Here is a 16,889-nt window from a genome sequence, read left to right as displayed (position 1 = left end):
AGAAAAGTTGCAGAAGTTGTGCGGTGGTCCCATATGCCTTTCACTCAGTGTCTCCCAGGGTTAACAATATGTACAGTTTCAAAAATAAGATGTTAACATTGGCTCAGTATTATTAACCAGCCTATAGACATTTAAATGTCACTAGTTGTTTGACCAGTGACTGATGTCACTTTCTTGTTCTAGGGTCCATTCCAGAGTTCCACATCCTATTTAGTTGTCATGTCTCTTTAGTCTTTTCCAGTCTATGACAGTTCTCTGTCTTTCCTTATCTTTCATGAACTTGATACCTTTCAAGAGTACTAGTCAGTTACTTTGTAGAATATTACTAATGTGGGCTTGTGTGACGTTTTTTCATGATTAGATTGAGGTTATGTGTTTTTGGCAAGAATACCACAGAATGATGCATTCTTGTTAGTAGATTGTATCAAGGGATACATGATGTTGAGAAGTCTTATTACTGATATTGTTAACACTGATTACTTGGATGAGGTGTCCGCTAGGTTTCTCTATTATCACAGTACTATTTTTCTATTGATAATTACTAAATATCTTTGGGCAGGTACTTTGAGACTATGCAAATACTATGTTTCTCCTCAAAATTTTACCTATTAAGCTTAGAACCCATTAGTGTATATTACTAATTGTATTTCTATTACCTCTGCTACCTCTCCTTTATTATTTGGAATTCTTCTCTAAGGAAGAGTAATCCCTTTCTCCTGTTTGTTTATTCATTAAGTTATTTATATATATGTAAGTATGGACTCATGGACTTTTTTCATTATGTGATTTAGAATTCAATACTATTGTCATTTTTCTTGTTGCTTACATTTTTCAGCTTTGGTTATTGGGAGCTTTTTCCAGTTGGTTCCTGTGCCCTTTGACATGCCTTTCTTGAGCACTTCTTTACTCTCTGGTACTACGAGATAATCTGGTCTCATGTTGTTTTTCTCTGTCTCAGCCTTTTAATCAGCTGCTACTCTAAGAAAGCCTGGGTCTCTTTAATGGAGAATGATATTTAGAAACAAAGATCTTGGTGCCATGTGTGCTCATTGTATTGGGATGTCATTGCTCCCCAACCTTCTCATTGGACAGAGCTGGAAATATATGTATACTACTCCATGTATTCATACAGGTTCATAGTTTTATCTGTATCTATCTATCTATAAATATATATGTGTCCATATTTTTATGTATGTATATGTGTATGTATGTGTATGTGTGTATGTATCTATACATCCAATCAAATACTCTTTTCCAAAGTTATGTGTATTTTCTTGATTTATAATACAGTTAGCTTTATTTTTTAAGGTTTATATTTCATTTTGCAATCTCCTCCCCCTTGGTTGAATTTTTAAAAATAATTACTTAAAATTCATTTTTATGTCATATATTTCTTTGGGTTTTGACAAATGCATAGATGTGGTTCTGTCATCACAGTCATGAGAGAGAATACTTCAGTCATCCCTCATGCTTAACATTTTGGAAGAAAATATTAAAAGTGGTTTGGTACTTAGAGTGCATAGGAAAATTTTACCAGTTGATTTTACTGGTGTTTGGTTTGAATAATCACATTAAGAGCGAAACTTGTTTAATTAATAAAGCAGTTAGGATATTAGAACAGGAGGGAGACTTCTTAATGGCACCATCATTTGTTATTCATTGTGGCTCCAGAACATGGATTTGTTTTTTCAGATTTTAAAGAATTGAGATTTTTAATATAATAGAGACTTTTTAAATGAAAGTAATTCACAAGATATAATCAAATAGATATTTTTAAAACATTACTTTTCTTATTGGCTCTATGTTCACCCTGTAAGCAAAAAGAAGATAATTTAGAAGTGATAAAATCTAATCCTAGTGCTATTTTAATTTGTTATTATGGAAAGGGTTTTATTACGTATATCTAAATCTCTTCTATCTAATAAATTACATTTGTGAGTAGATGAAAGATAAAGGACATGAGATAACTAGTAAAAGATGTAGAACTGATATGTAGAATTGTGGAAAAATGTTCCATTTTGCCAGAAAATAACAGTGCAGATTAAAACAACGAGAGGGCGCCTGGGTGGCTCAGTGGGTTAAGCGACTGCCTTCGGCTCAGGTCATGATCCTGGAGTCCCTGGATCGAGTCCCGCATCGGGCTCCCTGCTCAGCAGGGAGTCTGCTTCTCCCTCTGACCCTCCCCCCATCTCATGTGCTTTCTCTCTCATTCTCTCTGTCTCTCAAATAAATAAATAAAAATCTTAAAAAAAAATAAAAATAAAAAAATAAAAAAAATAAAACAATGAGAAACCATTTTAGTTATTGAGAGATTTTAGTTATTTAGTTATATGAGTGAGAATGAATACCCTAGTCTGGTGAAGGTGTAGTGAAACTCACTCAAATACATGAGTACATAGCAGGTAACATTAGCATATCACACCAATACCATACTTTTAAGCACGGTAACTACAAAAATACTGATACAGTTGACCCTTGAACAACAGAAGAGTTAGGGGTGCCGACCCCCACACAGCTGAAAATCCAAGTACAACTTTTGAGTCTAACTACTGTATAGAATACAAACAGCATACAAAGTATGTGTTAATTCTGACTACTGATGTCATAGGTAAGGCTTCTAGTCAACAAAGGTCAAGTAACTTACTTTGTATGTTGTTTGTATTCTATACTGTATTTTCACAATAATACATAACTTTTTTCTTAATTTTTTTTCAGTATTTCTAAGCCACTCATTTTGCAAGTTTTCCAAATTGTCTCTCCAAAAAATTTCCCATATATTTATTGAAAAAAATCCTATTTATAAGTGGACACATGCAGTTTAAAACCTGTACTGTTCAAGGGTCAACTGTAGTCTGTCAGGCTGATGCACACTTGTGGGACTGATGGGTATTTTCTTTTTTAAAAAATATTTTCACTCATATGTGGAACATAAGGAACAGCATGGAGGACATTAGGAGAAGGAAGGGAAGAATGAAGGGGGGGAAATCGGAGGGGGAGACGAACCATGAGAGACTATGGACTCTGAGAAACAAACTGAGCGTTCTAGAGGGGAGGGGGGTGGGGGATGGGTTAGCCTGGTGATGGGTATTAAGGAGGGCACATACTGCATGGAGCATTGGGTGTTATACGCAAACAATGAATCATGGAACACTACATCAAAAACTAATGATGTAATATATGGTGATTAACATAACAATAAAAAATGTGTGTATGTATAAAATGGAATCATTTATATGTTGAATTTAAAAAAGAATTCAAATAATAGAATCAAATAGAAAAGTGGTTGCCAGGGCTGGGGCACATACAAGGGTTGTGGGGGGGGGCAAGGAAAGGTCGGTAAGTGGGGACAGACTTTCAGACATAAGATGAATAAGGTCTGAGGATCTACTGTGTAACATGGTGACTGTAGTTAATACTGTATTGTGTAGTTGAAATTTTCTGAGAGTAGGATTTAAGTGTTCTCACACACACACAGCACACACACCGAAGACAAAAAGGTATTCTATGTGAGGTGATGGATGTGATAATTAACTAGATGGAGGGAACCCTTTCACAATGTATATGTATATCCAATCATCATGTTATAAAATTTAAATATCTTACAGTTGGGTCAGTTATACTTGGTTACTTATACTTGATTGAATATACAGTAATATAAGTAAAGCTAGAAAAAAATAAACCTTGTTGAGAAAAAAAGTCTTATTTTTGACTCAGGATTCTTGTTTTTGCCAGCATCCATGAAACTAGCTTGCTTCCTCGATAACTCAAAAAGTAGAGGTAGAGCAAAATCCTCTGCCTTTCACAGTTATTTAATGCCTTGAAAGATACATATTGGTGTAATGATGTGACTTTTTTAAAAACAAGAACAAAGAGAGTAAGATTACTTTAGAAATACAGAATTTAAAAGGAAAGTGTGTGTTTGTATTTGTATTTATTGTATTTATTGAGAAAAGTATATGAAAATACCCTAGGAACTTGCAGGTAAGTAGCTGTTTTTTAGACCACTTCCCTTCTGCCCTCATGAGGGTTTATTTATCTCGCTCAATTTCCAGTCTGGAGGTTCTGTCTCTACATAGAGGGTCACAGTCCTTCTTGTAAATAAAATATTTATATAGTATATATTTTATTATTTTAAAATTATTTCAGAAGAATTTATAGATCCTGAATTAACTCACTAAGTGTTAGGGTAAACAATTGAAGATTTTAAAATAGTAAGACAAACACTAGTAAATTATGCTTAACATGGAAAATACTTTCACTATTTCTCAGAATTCAAACCAAGAAAAGTTAGTAAAAGTCCTTCTGCTTAGGTTTTAGCTATTTTGTGTGTATTGATGAAGCAGAGCAGTATCTTCTAAAATAAGCTTTAATTTTCAGTTTAACAAGAGTATTGTTTTGTTTTGTATGGAAATATATTCATATTATATTTGCTGTCAGAATTAAAGGCCCAAAGTCAAATATAATCAAATCCAAATAATTTGTTTTGACATTAGAATGAATTTCAGTGAATACCTTTTGTTAAGGTAAAATTTTGTGTTGTTTTTTTTTTTTTTTAGTAACAATTATGCCAGTAATTAGCTATAATACTTCTTTTTTATACCGTCAGTCTGCCATTGTGCACTTACCTCAATGTTCCGTCCCATTACTTATTAAGCATGTTGCTCTTTGACCAAGCTACTGCCCCTCCCTCCCTCCTCTCTTTCATTTCTTTTGATTTATCTTTTCTCTTCCTCAAGTAGGTGCAGAGCAATTCACCAAGTCTTTTGCCCTAACCCAGGGAAGAGGTCTGCCTCTCCTCTCTCCTTCTCCTCCTCCTCTTTTTTTTTTTTTTTTAAAAGCTATGGGTTATAATCGATATACAAAACATTGAACACATTTGATATATGTATCAGTGAGTTTGACATATGTACACATCTGTGATTCCATTACCACAATCAAAGTACTAAACACCTACATCACCTTTAAAAATTTTCTTTTCTTTGCATGTGTGTATAGGTTGTGGTACAAACACTTAACCTGAAATCTGTCCTTTTTAACATTTTAAAGGTCACAATACTCTACTGTTAACTATAGATACTATGTCACAGGGAATCTCTAGAACTTACTTATCCTGCACAGCCGAAACTTTATATCCATTGAGTAACAATTATCCATTTCCCCCTCCCCTAACCCCTGGCAACAAACATTCTTATCTCTGCTTCTAATGAGTTTGACTATTTTTGATACCTCATACAAGTGGAATCATGCCATATTTGTCCTTAGGTGACTGGCTTATTTCACTTAGCATAATATCCTCTGTGTTTATCTGTGTTGTTCCAAGTAGGGTTTCCTTCTTCTTCTTTTTTTTTTTTTTTTTTTTAACACTGGACATCCTTTTTCAGAGCCTCCTTCTGTTTGTTTTTTTTATATAATGGCCAGAGTTTTTTGTTGTATTTAGTGAGAGGATTAGGAAAAAGCATGTCTGTTTCATCTTTATGGAAGTGGTAGACTGTTTTTGCTTTTGTTACTGTTGTATAAACCTTTGTGATCATTAGGAAAAATAAAATGAAATATTTTATGCATATATAGTCAATTAATAATGAATACACTCACCAAAAGAACTTTTAGCAGAAATTAGTTTTGGTTAAGACACAATTTCATGTAATTCAGTTTATATGAAATACAAAGTGAAGAACTTTAACTCTGTGTAAATTTAAATTCCTATGTTTAATTGCAGAATCTTTTAGCTGAAAAAGTAGAACAACTGATGGAATGGAGTTCCAGGCGCTCAATCTTCCGAATGAATGGTGATAAATTCCGAAAATTTATAAAGGCACCACCTCGAAACTATTCTATGATCGTTATGTTCACTGCTCTTCAGCCTCAGCGGCAATGTTCTGTGTGCAGGTAATTTATGTATTCTAAAAATATTTTAAATTATTATCATATGCTTGTATATTTATTACATATATATAAATCTGTATAATAGAATTCAACAGCTGTTCAAGGTTATAGTCAGCTATAAATGTGGATTTAAAAGTAAACTCAAAATCAGGGGCGCGTGCGTGGCTCAGTTGGTTAAGTGTCTGACTCGGTTTTGGCTCAGGTTGTGATCTCATGGGTCCTGAGGTTGAGCCGCAGGTCAGGCTCTGCTCTCAGTGCAGGGTCCGCTTGAGATTCTCTCTCCCTCTGCCCCTCACCCTGCTAGTGAGCATGCGCACGCTCTCTCTCTCTCTCTCTCAAATAAATCTTTGAAAAATATAAGCAAGCTCAAAATCAGTGTATTTTAGAAAATAATTTGATAGGCTAATATTCTTTTATTGTGTAAAATACTTATTGATCAATCCATTTGTAATCATAAAACAAATTTGCTTCTTTATGTCCTGTATGAAGGTAAATATGTGATAGAATTTGGTTTGAATATTGCCTTGTAGGTCACCTAATTATGTTTTATGGGCAATGAAGTCATCTCCTTAAACATATTCTATTTTAATAGTTTAATAGAGAGGACACACTTTTACCTACAAAAGTCCATTTACTTTTCATTACCTCAATGATTAGAAATTTCTCCCAATGATACAGAAGTACATCATTTCAAATGAATGAAATATTTTTTTTTAGTGGGAATGTACTAAAAATTTTGGACAAGTACAAATACATATGCAGCAACGCTTTAAAAAATTCCTATTTTTGAAATAATTGTAGATTTACATGCAATTGTAAGAAATAATACAGAGAGACCCTACATACCTTTTATTCAGTGTCCCCCAGTGGTAACATCTTGCAAAACTATAGTATAATATCACAAGCAGGGTATTGGTATTGATATCGTGAAGATACAAAACAGTTCCATCACCATAAGAATCTCTCCTCTTGCCCTTTATAGCCACACCCACCCACCCATTCCCATTCCACTCCCACATCCTGAATTTGTGCTCCATTGTGTTGTTCCAGTAATGTGATGTGAATGGAATCCTACCCTTAAAGATCTTTTGGGTTTTGCTTTTAATAACTTAACATAATTCCCTCAAAATCCATCCAAGTTACTGCATTTGTCACCATTCTTTTTATTACTGTGTAACATTTCATGGTATGAATGTACTGCCATTTGTTCAGCCATCCGTTACAGAACATCTGGGTTGTTTCTAATTTTTGACTATTACAAATACAACTGTTGTGAACATTCTGGTACAGGTTTTTCTATGAACTTAAGGTTTTATTTCTCCATGATGGCTAGGTTGTTTGGTAGGTGCATGTTTAGCTTTGTAAGGAACTGCCAAAATGTTTTCCAGAGTAGCTGTATTATTTTACATTTCCTGTAGCAGTGTATGAGTGGTCTAGGTTATCCATATCCTTATCAGCATTTGTCACTATTTTACTTTACTCAATTTGCTAAGTATGTAGTGATAACTCATTATGGTTTTATTTTGCATTTTCCTAATGGCAGTGGTGTTGAAAATCTTTTCATGTGTTTGTTATCTGCATATCACATCTTTGATGAACTATCTGTTCATGTCTTTTGCCCATTTCTAATCAGATTTTTTACTGAGTTTTGAGAGTTCTTTATGTATTGTAGATACTAGTCCTTTGTCAGACATGCAGTTTTCAAATATTTTCTCCTAGTCTATAGTATATCTTTTCATGTTCATGACTGATCTTTTGCATATTTTAATTTATGAGGCCAGTTTACCAGTTTCCTATTTTGTAGCCTACTTTTGTTATCCAGTTGAACTCTTTGCCTAGCCCTGTATCCCAAAGTTTTTCTCTAATTTTTTTTTTTTCTGAAAGTTTTATAGTTTTTTGTTTTACATTTTCATCTGATCTTTGGAAGAAAGTATTTAATCATTAATGATGGTACTAGCTGTAAGATTTTTGAAGATGTTCTTTATCAAGTTAAGGACGTTCTCTACTAGTTTGATGAGAGTTTTGATCATGAATGGGTGTTGGATTTTATCAGTTTTTTTTTGGTGTGAATTGATACGATTTTTCACCCTTAGGTGCTTGGTATAGTGCTTTATAGTAATGGATTTTTGTATATTGAACCAGTCTTGCATTTTGGAATATATCCTACTTGATTATGGTATATTACTCCTTTTATGTATTACTGGATTCTGTTTACTAATAAAAGTCTTATTAGAAATTTGCATCTAAGTTCATGATAGCTATTTATCTGTACTTTTCATTTTTTATACTGCTTTTTGTCTAGTTTGGTATTAGGCTAATACTGGCCTCATAAAATGAGTTGAGAAATGTTCCCTCCTCATTTACTTTTTAGAAGAGCTTGTGTAAGATTAAATAATTTTACAAGATTGTGTAAATTCTTTAAGTATTTGATGGAATTCTTCAGTGAAACCATCTGGGCCTCATGATTTTAAATTACATATTTCATTTCCTCAATGGCTAAGGACAATTCAGGGTGTCTCTTTTTGGCTGAACACTTTTTCAAGAACACTTTTTATGTGGTGATTCCACTTAGTGACTCTCCACATTGCATAGTCATTTGTAGACTTTTAGAATTTAAATCATTGTGAATTCTAGTGGAAACAAGTTATTAATAACATGGGTCAATGAAAAAAAAAGTTTCAGACTAGTTTGCAGAAAGGGAATTTCAGTGTCTCAACATTTTCTAGAAGATCTTATGATTTAATAATGACTGTTGACTGTATGTTGGGGGCATGTCTAAAAGTGGGTAGAGAAGATGGTGAGCAAAAGTATTTTGAGGGGCTCCTGGGTGGCTCAGTTAAGTGTCTGCCTTTGGCTCAGGTCATGATCCCAGGACCCTGGGATCAAGCCCCGCAGTAGGCTCCCTGCTCAGCAGGGAGTCTTCTCCCTCTGCCCCTCCGCCTACTTGTGCTTTCTCTCTCTTGCTGTCTCTCAAATAAATACAAATAAAATCTTAAAAAAAAAAAAAAGTGTATTTGAAAAACAGCGTTGTAGATGATTCTGGATTCTCCTTTCATCTTATACAAGGGACAGTATGCAAGTTGGCATTAAAAGTGTTGTCAGAATTGGGCTAGCACATTTGGATGAGTCTATATACTCAGACTGTCCTACTCAGACAAAAACACCACCTTAATTGGCATTTTGGTGTAACAGTTAAGTTTCCACTAAAAATACGTGTCTTCTGGCATCCTCTAACACCATATATATTTTAGGAAAATCATTTGCTCTTAAAAATTGAATATATTGCTTTCTTATATTTGCCACTATTAGGAAGTATATTTAATTGATCATTATATTTTTTGTAGCTGTAAACTAGAAAGACTTTATTACCCAAGTATTTACTTCATAGTTATATAAAATTGTATGTATTGTGATGATACAAACTATAATATACTGTTAAATGTTGTATCCTTTAGATATTATTTTACTTAATACATTATGTCATTAAATGAATTGCTGAACATGGAGCCTTAATTTTTTTAATGACACATAGGTCAAAATAACCTGTTTTTTACAGCCTATTTTGTAATAAACTTGAAAATTTTAGAAAAGTTTTGGATTTATAAGAGAAAAAGGTTGAAGCTATTAGAAAGTTAAAATAATAACTTTAGAGAAGAAAAAGTAGATTAAACTTTAGAAGCAAATAAAAAGTAAAGAGCAGACATGGTTCCCATACCCAGAATTCTTCTCCCTCCCTCCCCTGCATCAGTATTCTGACTTAATTGTTTTTGGGTAGGGCCAAGACATTGACATTTTAAAAAGTAAGATCTCTAGGTAATTCTAGTGTGCACCCAGTATAGAGAAAGGGAAGGTAATAAAAGCAGGTACGTGATTCATAGCTTTTATTTATTTGCTTTTCATTGAGCGGTGGGAATGGGAAGGTTTAACTAATTGGATGACCATATAGCATTGAGAATCCTTTTGAAACTATAATACCCAAATTCTGAATCTGTAGAATTTAATGATTTTCTTCCCCAATACTCAGCAACGGAGGAGAAAGAACACTCTGCTTAGAGGTTAATATGTTTGGTTTATGGTGTGAAATGGATTAGGTAAATGATTTTAGGTGCTAGTGAGAGTATATTTGAAAGATATAACTGTGGGTCCAGAATTGGCTGGGGGGTTAGAGGACGCCGGGGATAGCTGATAAACTAGATGTGATATAATAAAGCTAAATTTTTCGTGAGAGTGAAAAACAGGTTTTGTGTAAAAGTAAGGTGGAATTGAAAGTTAGGAAGTAGTTATACAAGGCTTTTTTAAATAACTAAATTGCTGAAGTATAATGTAGATGATTGTTGATCTTGTAGAGACATTTGAGGAACTATAAGGCTGTGGTGATGTCTGGTTTATAAACATGTATTTGAAATTACTCAGGGTGATAAGGGAACTGGAGAGGAAAAAAAATTAAGTGAGCTGATAGAGGGATACCTTGGACTTTATTAGATGAGGATGATAAATTTATTCTATAGGATAAGTAAATCTCAAAGATCTGTTAAATAATTGTGGTGGAGCAGTGGTCTGTGATCTATTATTGAGCCAAGAGAGTATTTTTTTTTCATATGATAGTGTATTTCATATGATAGTGGGCAGTGTGGATCAAACAGATCCCAAGGTGACAACTATGATGAAATATAGAGAGGAGTTTCCAGAAAAATTTTCAAGAAAAATTATTCAAACTTTATTTCTCTATTACAAATTAAGCCTCAAGGGGAGATGCAGATTCCCTGAGAAAGGCAACCAACCCATCATCAGTAGCCTTCTTTTTTTTTTTTTTAAACATGAATTAAATTTTCCTGGATCCTTCTGTGTCATTAGAATTTTGGACCATTTTTATAGTACTGCTATAAATTTTTATAATTCTACAGAATCATTGAAAAGTTCATAGCTATAATTTTTTTCATAGCTATAATTTAAAACTCTTAGTGCTTCCCTCTGTGAGATGGAGATGTTTTTTGCTTTTCTTCTTTTTTTTTTTTTAAGGAAAAGTGAAATTTTCTTTTAGAGTTGACTCATACTTAGATTTTCCAGTTGCTTTTCTTTGCTGAAAGGCTAGTGAATGAGCTATTGGCTTCCTATAAGCCCTCTCACTAAATCATTCTGCTTTTCCTTTTTACACAGTTAGTTTATTCACAAATTTCAGAATTCAATTCTCACCTTCATCAATGCTAATATCAAACTCCTTGGCCAAATAAAGTTGTTAATTAAGACTACGCAGTACAATTCTCACCTCCCCTAAGTGTTAACTCCAAACTTCCTTTATCAAATTGTACTATAGAGAATATTTCCCATAATTGCTAAATCTCTTAGGTGTATTCTACCGCAAAGTTACTCATTTCTTCCAGAATTCACTAAAAATTCTAGGAACAAAATATCCTTTTCTAGGGTTATTACTATGGATCAGTAGATGCAGGAAAAAAAATTTAGGTGAAGGAAAATTAAAAAGTATGTGTAGAATCAAGCAGAGTGCATGAATAATCAAAGTTTGCTGACATGTTGGAGATTAATATCTTATTGGACTTCAATAAATGAAAAAAATTAGCAATTACATATTTTAAAAAGGAGCATGAATAAATTATGATATTGACACATGAATGTTCCTTCCTCCTAAATATAATTATTATGTGTAAACTATTGGGGTTGCATTATTAAGTTTGTGTGTGTGTGTGTGTGTACATATATATATATATGTACACACCCACACACACATACATATACATATATATATAATCCTACATCATTCTCACTAGTCAAGAAGGTAGGCCTGAAAAAATACCCATTTTATAGATGAGAACATCAAAGCTGACGGGTTATATAATTTATCCAAAGTCACACAGCTGTCAGGGTTGAGTTTTGGAACTCCAGATCTAGTAGAGTTTAATGCTTCCCTTAAGTGTATATGTTCATCATTGCTTTTACCGTGTAAACTGTATTTGCATTTTGATTTTGTGTTCCCATCTAAGATTATTAATCATAGGGCAGGATCTGTCTGCTAGCATTTCTTAAACTCATTAGATCATGAAAAGCTTTCATTCAGAGTAGCCATCTCATAATGGACTGCCGATTTAAATGGCTGGCCAAAACTATGTGGAAAAGAGCTCATCAGCTCATCAGCCTTTTGTTTTACTACAGTGAGGTTACATCTCTTAGGAGATTAGATTCTAAAGTGAACACAGAAGGTGAAAATTATGTATAAATAAAATTACCCTTGTACATAACTTGATGCACTTGTAAGTGCTTTATGAATGGTTTTGGGATTATAACTTTTATCATTTCCTTTTTTCCTTAGATAATATTTCTCCATGGACTTAATTCTTAAGTTTTCCTCATATGCGTGGCTACCTGAACAGAATATTTCACTTCTTTGATAAAGACTGGCAAACTCTTTTGACATTCACACATTCTTTGCCTGGCTTGGGTAATGAGAACTGTGTCAGGCTTGATTGAATCCATGACTAGTGTAATATAAATGAAGATCTCAGTTTATTGCTGAGCTCCATCCAGTTTAATTTTTTTTTTAAGTGAAAGCATATACATAACTTCATAAATCTCTTGCTAGGTGTCCCTTGAGATTGGATAATCTCAACTCTTCTAGTATTTTCAGTGAACTCTTACTATCTATGTGACATTGTAGCATTTTCGGAGCTCTTTGTATTTTCCATATTCCAAATTCCATTTCCATGTTTATAAGCCCAGCTTTAGTCCCCCGTCTTTTAAATTTCAAACCTACCAAAGTTGAAACAGTAGTACAAGGATACCAGTCTACCCTTTACCAACATTCACTAATTATTACCATTTTGCCACATTTTGCTTTAATCCTTTTTTAAGTCAAAAATGCATCCCATATCACCAAACGTATCTATAATTTTTAGATATTTTGAAATATCACCATTGAGTAGTATGCAACTTTTCAGAAAGGGACTATCTTACATAATCAGAATACCATTATCACTTTTAAGAGAATTGACATTAATTCAATGATATATTCTTCTTATACTGTCCATATTTAAATTTTGCATTTGTCTTCAAAATGTCTTTTATTTCTTATTTTTTGTTTCAATTTTTTAAAAATTTGAAATGGAAGTATGGTGACATGTAATAAATTAGTTTCCAGTGTATAACATAGTGATTCAACATGTATATACATTACAAAATGCTTACCATGATAAGTGTAGTTACCATCTGCCACCAAACAAAGTTACTACAATATTATTGACTGTATTCCCTATGCTGTACTTTTTTAAAAATTTTTTTTGAAACTTAATCTTTTATTTACTTGTAAGGGTTTTTTTTTACTTAGAGAGAGAGAGAGAGAGAGAGACAGAGGGAGAGGGAGAAAGAGAAGCTCAAGCAGACACTGCTCTGAGTGAGGAGCCTGACGTGGGGCTCAGTCTCAAGACCTTGAGATCGGACCTGAGCCAAAACCAAGAGTTGAATGCTTAGCCAGCTGTGCCACCCAGGTGCCTCTAATGGTGTACTTTTCATTCTCATGACCTATTTGTTATAACTGGGAGTTTGTACCTCTTGATTCCCCTTCACCTATTTCATCCATCTCTCCAACCCTCTCTCTGGCAACCACCAAGTTTGTTCTCTGTATTTGAGTCTTTGCTGTTATTTGTTTGTTGGTTGGTTTTGGTTTTTAGATTCCACATATAAGTAAAATCATATGGTAATTGTCTTTGTCTGTTTCACTTAGCATAATACCCTCTAGCCAGTCCATGTTGTGAATGGCAATAATTTGTTCTTTTTTAAGGCTGAATAATATGCCATTGTATATATACCACATCTTCTTTATCCAGTCAGCTATCAGTGGATACTAATGTTGCTTTCATACCATGGCTATTGGAAATACAGCTTCAGTGAACATAGGGGTGCATATATCCTTTTGAATTAGTGTTTTCTGTTTCTTTGGATAAATACTCAGAAGTGGAATTACTAGATCATATGGTATTGTAATTTTTTAATTTTTTGAGGAGCCTCCATACTGTTTTCTGCAGTGGTTTGCATGAATTTACATTCCCGCCAGCAGTGCACGAGTTTCCTTTTCTCTACATTCTCACCAACACTTGTTATTTCTTGTCTTTTTGGTACTAGCCATTCTGACTGGTGTAAGGTGATACCTCATGTGATTTGGATTTGCGTTTCCCTAATGATGAGTGATACTGAGCATCTTTTCCTTTGTCTCTTGGCCATGTGTATGTCTTCTTTGGGGAAATGTCTATTCACGTCCTCTGTCCATTTTTTAATTAGATTGTTTTTGTTTTCTTGATGTTAAGTTGTATGAGTTTTCTTATATATTTTGGATATTAACCCCTTATCAGATATGTCATTTGTAAATATCTTCTCCTATTCAGTTTGTTACATTGTTTTGTTGATGATTTCCTTCATTGTGTAAAAGCTTTTTATTTTGATGTAATCCAAATTGTTTCTTTTTGCTTTTGTTTCCCCTGCCTGAGGAGACAGACGCCAAAACAAACAAACAAAAACATTGCTAAGACTCCTATCCAGGAATTTATTGCCTATGTTATCTTCAAGGAATTTTATGGTTTCAGGTCTTACATTTAGATCTTTAAACCATTTTGAGCTTATTTTTATATGTAGTATAAGAAAGTGGTCCAGTTTTGTTCTTTTGTATGTAGAGATGGTTTTAACCCCATTGTATATTCTTGCCTCCTTTGTTGTAGATAAATTGACCCTATACATGTGAGTTTATTTCTGGGTTCTCTGTTCTTTTTCATTGATCTCTGTCTTTTTTTGTGGCAGTACCCATACTTTTTTGATTATTATAGCTTTGTAGTAGATCTTGAAATCTAGGTTATGATACCTTTAGCTTTGTTCTTCCCTCTCAAGATTGCATTGGTGTTTTGGGGTCTTTTGTGGTTCCATACAAATTTTTAGGATTATGTGTTTTAGCTCTGAAAAATGCTATTGCTTTTTGATTGGGATTTCATTGAATCTTTAGAATGCTTTGGGTCGTATGGATGTTTTAACAATATTTATTCTTCCAGTCCATGAGCATGGAATATCTTGCCATTTGTTTGTGTTGCCTTTAGTTTCTTTCATCAGTGTTTTATAGTTTTCAGGGTACAGGTCTTTCACCATCTTAGTTTATTCCTAAATGCTTTATTCTTTTTGGTGCAATTGTAAATGTAATTGTTTTAGTAATTTCTCTCCCTACTACTTCATTATTAGTGTATAGAAATGGAACTAATTTCTGTGTACTAAATTTGTATCTTGGAACATTACTGAATTCATTTATTCTAACAGTTTTTTGGTGGAGTCTTTAGGGTTTTCTATGAATAGCATCATGTCATCTGCAAATAGTGACAGCTCTACTTTTTCCTTACTAATTTGGATGCCTTTTCTTTTTCTTGTCTGATTGTTGTAGCTGAAGCTATATGCTTTTTTAAACATTAAATACTAGGTGGTCTGTTATGACTGACCCATCCTTAGGTACAGTTTACCATGGTACTGAGGGATGTCAAGATAGTATTAGACTTTCACATGAGAAGCACAGCCCTAAGGAGTGTATATAGTGCTCCTATGAAGTGTTGCTTACAATTATTGACATTCCCCAAGTGGGACCTGCCTCATTTAAGGGGTACTGCTTGACAGTGCTTCCAATGTAGTCTTTTGACTGGTTGGTAGATTTTGGGTCCCCAGCTCAGTTTGCATGATTAAATTGTGTTCCTTATTTCAGGCAGCCCACTTGAGGATAGTCTAACTTGCCTTATTTGCCCATGCCACTAACATGATATCCCTTGTGTACTCCCAGGAAACAATAGCCAAGGGAATGGGCTGATAGAAACATCTAGAAAGGTCTATTGTATTTTGTATGGAAGCCCAGTAGCCATTAATGTTTCCCATAAATTCCTCAAGCTTAAGAAGAATGGCAATCAAAGTTAGTCAGAGCCCGCTGGTAGAAGATGGCAGGTCCAGCACTTGGTTAATTAAGAGGTGCTTGAATTGCTTTGGAGAGCTGCAATTGGGTGTATTTTTTTTTTGTGAGAAAGTCTCCAGGAGTGGTTCTGAAAGGCAAAAGTTCATGGCTCTCCTTTTCCTGTACCTCCCAGGGTCTGAGTTGTTCTCTTTTCACATACCGAGATTGCTCCTTGCCTTTTACCACCATAAAATTGGTGTCTCCCATCCTCTCCTATCTTTTTAGTCCAACTTTTATATCATGCCTTTTCACTTTCAGTTTTTGTTCTCTTACCTGTTTTAAATTCTTTTCAGTAGTGTCCTTTATTACGTTTTCAGTCAACTCTGGCTTTTGAGCATTGAATAATGCAGTGTTCATTTCTGCAAGGATTCCATTTTTAGTTTTTTCCTTGTATTGGTTTTTAGTCAGCTCTCATGTAACATGTTTGTTTTTATTCACTTCTATTTTGAGTTTTTGAATTTATGATTTGAGATTTTTTTTATGTCTTCAAATGCTTATTTAATGATGCCTAATACAAGTTGGAATACTGTGTTTTATTTTTCTCGTCATGGTTTTTTTTTCAGGTAAATTTTTTATCAGTTGAAGGATTATGCTGCTTTTCTTTTCTTTTTATAGTAGTGTTGCATGGATACCACTGGCTATGTGCTGCTTCTAAAATTTTTTTTTTTTCTTTCCTAGACCAGAAATAACAATTTATATGTGGAGGTGATGGTGATACTTCTGAGTAGCCTACTAATTTTTTTTAAGTTTTATTTTTAAGTAATCTCTACACCCAACTTGGGGCTCAAACCTACAACCCCGAGGTCAGAAGTCACATGCTCTACCAACTGAGCAAGCCAGCCACCCCTAGAATACTAGTTTTTGAATTTGTTAATTCAGGTACCCTTTTCTCTTTATAAAACAGAATACGTTGAACACAGCAGTTTTCTTCTTTACCTTTTTCTCCCTTTTCCTTTTTTTTTTTTTTTTGCAGTAGCATCTTCTGATTCTAAGATAATTTCGTGTTTCCATAGGTCCTGTACTTTTCATA

The 16,889-nt window shown here is 33.8% G+C and overlaps 1 protein-coding gene across 4 annotated transcripts in view; it reads left to right on the top strand.

Moving 5' to 3' along the window:
- TUSC3 (tumor suppressor candidate 3) overlaps positions 1–16,889 on the top strand; it is a 277,668-nt gene that overhangs the window by 127,542 nt on the left and 133,237 nt on the right. For all 4 annotated transcript variants that reach the window (XM_028099683.2, XM_028099684.2, XM_028099682.2 and 1 more), the window contains exon 2: positions 5,717–5,886. In XM_028099683.2, the coding sequence (XP_027955484.1) occupies positions 5,717–5,886 (170 nt within the window). The remainder of the gene's footprint in view (positions 1–5,716; positions 5,887–16,889) is intronic.

This window comes from Eumetopias jubatus, unplaced genomic scaffold (genome assembly GCF_037043125.1).
Source record: "Eumetopias jubatus isolate StellerSeaLion01/CBP00866 unplaced genomic scaffold, mEumJub1_p1.0 scaffold_2, whole genome shotgun sequence".
In the NCBI taxonomy this organism is placed as follows: Eukaryota; Metazoa; Chordata; class Mammalia; order Carnivora; family Otariidae; genus Eumetopias; species Eumetopias jubatus.
This window is presented reverse-complemented; position numbering and strand designations above follow the sequence as displayed.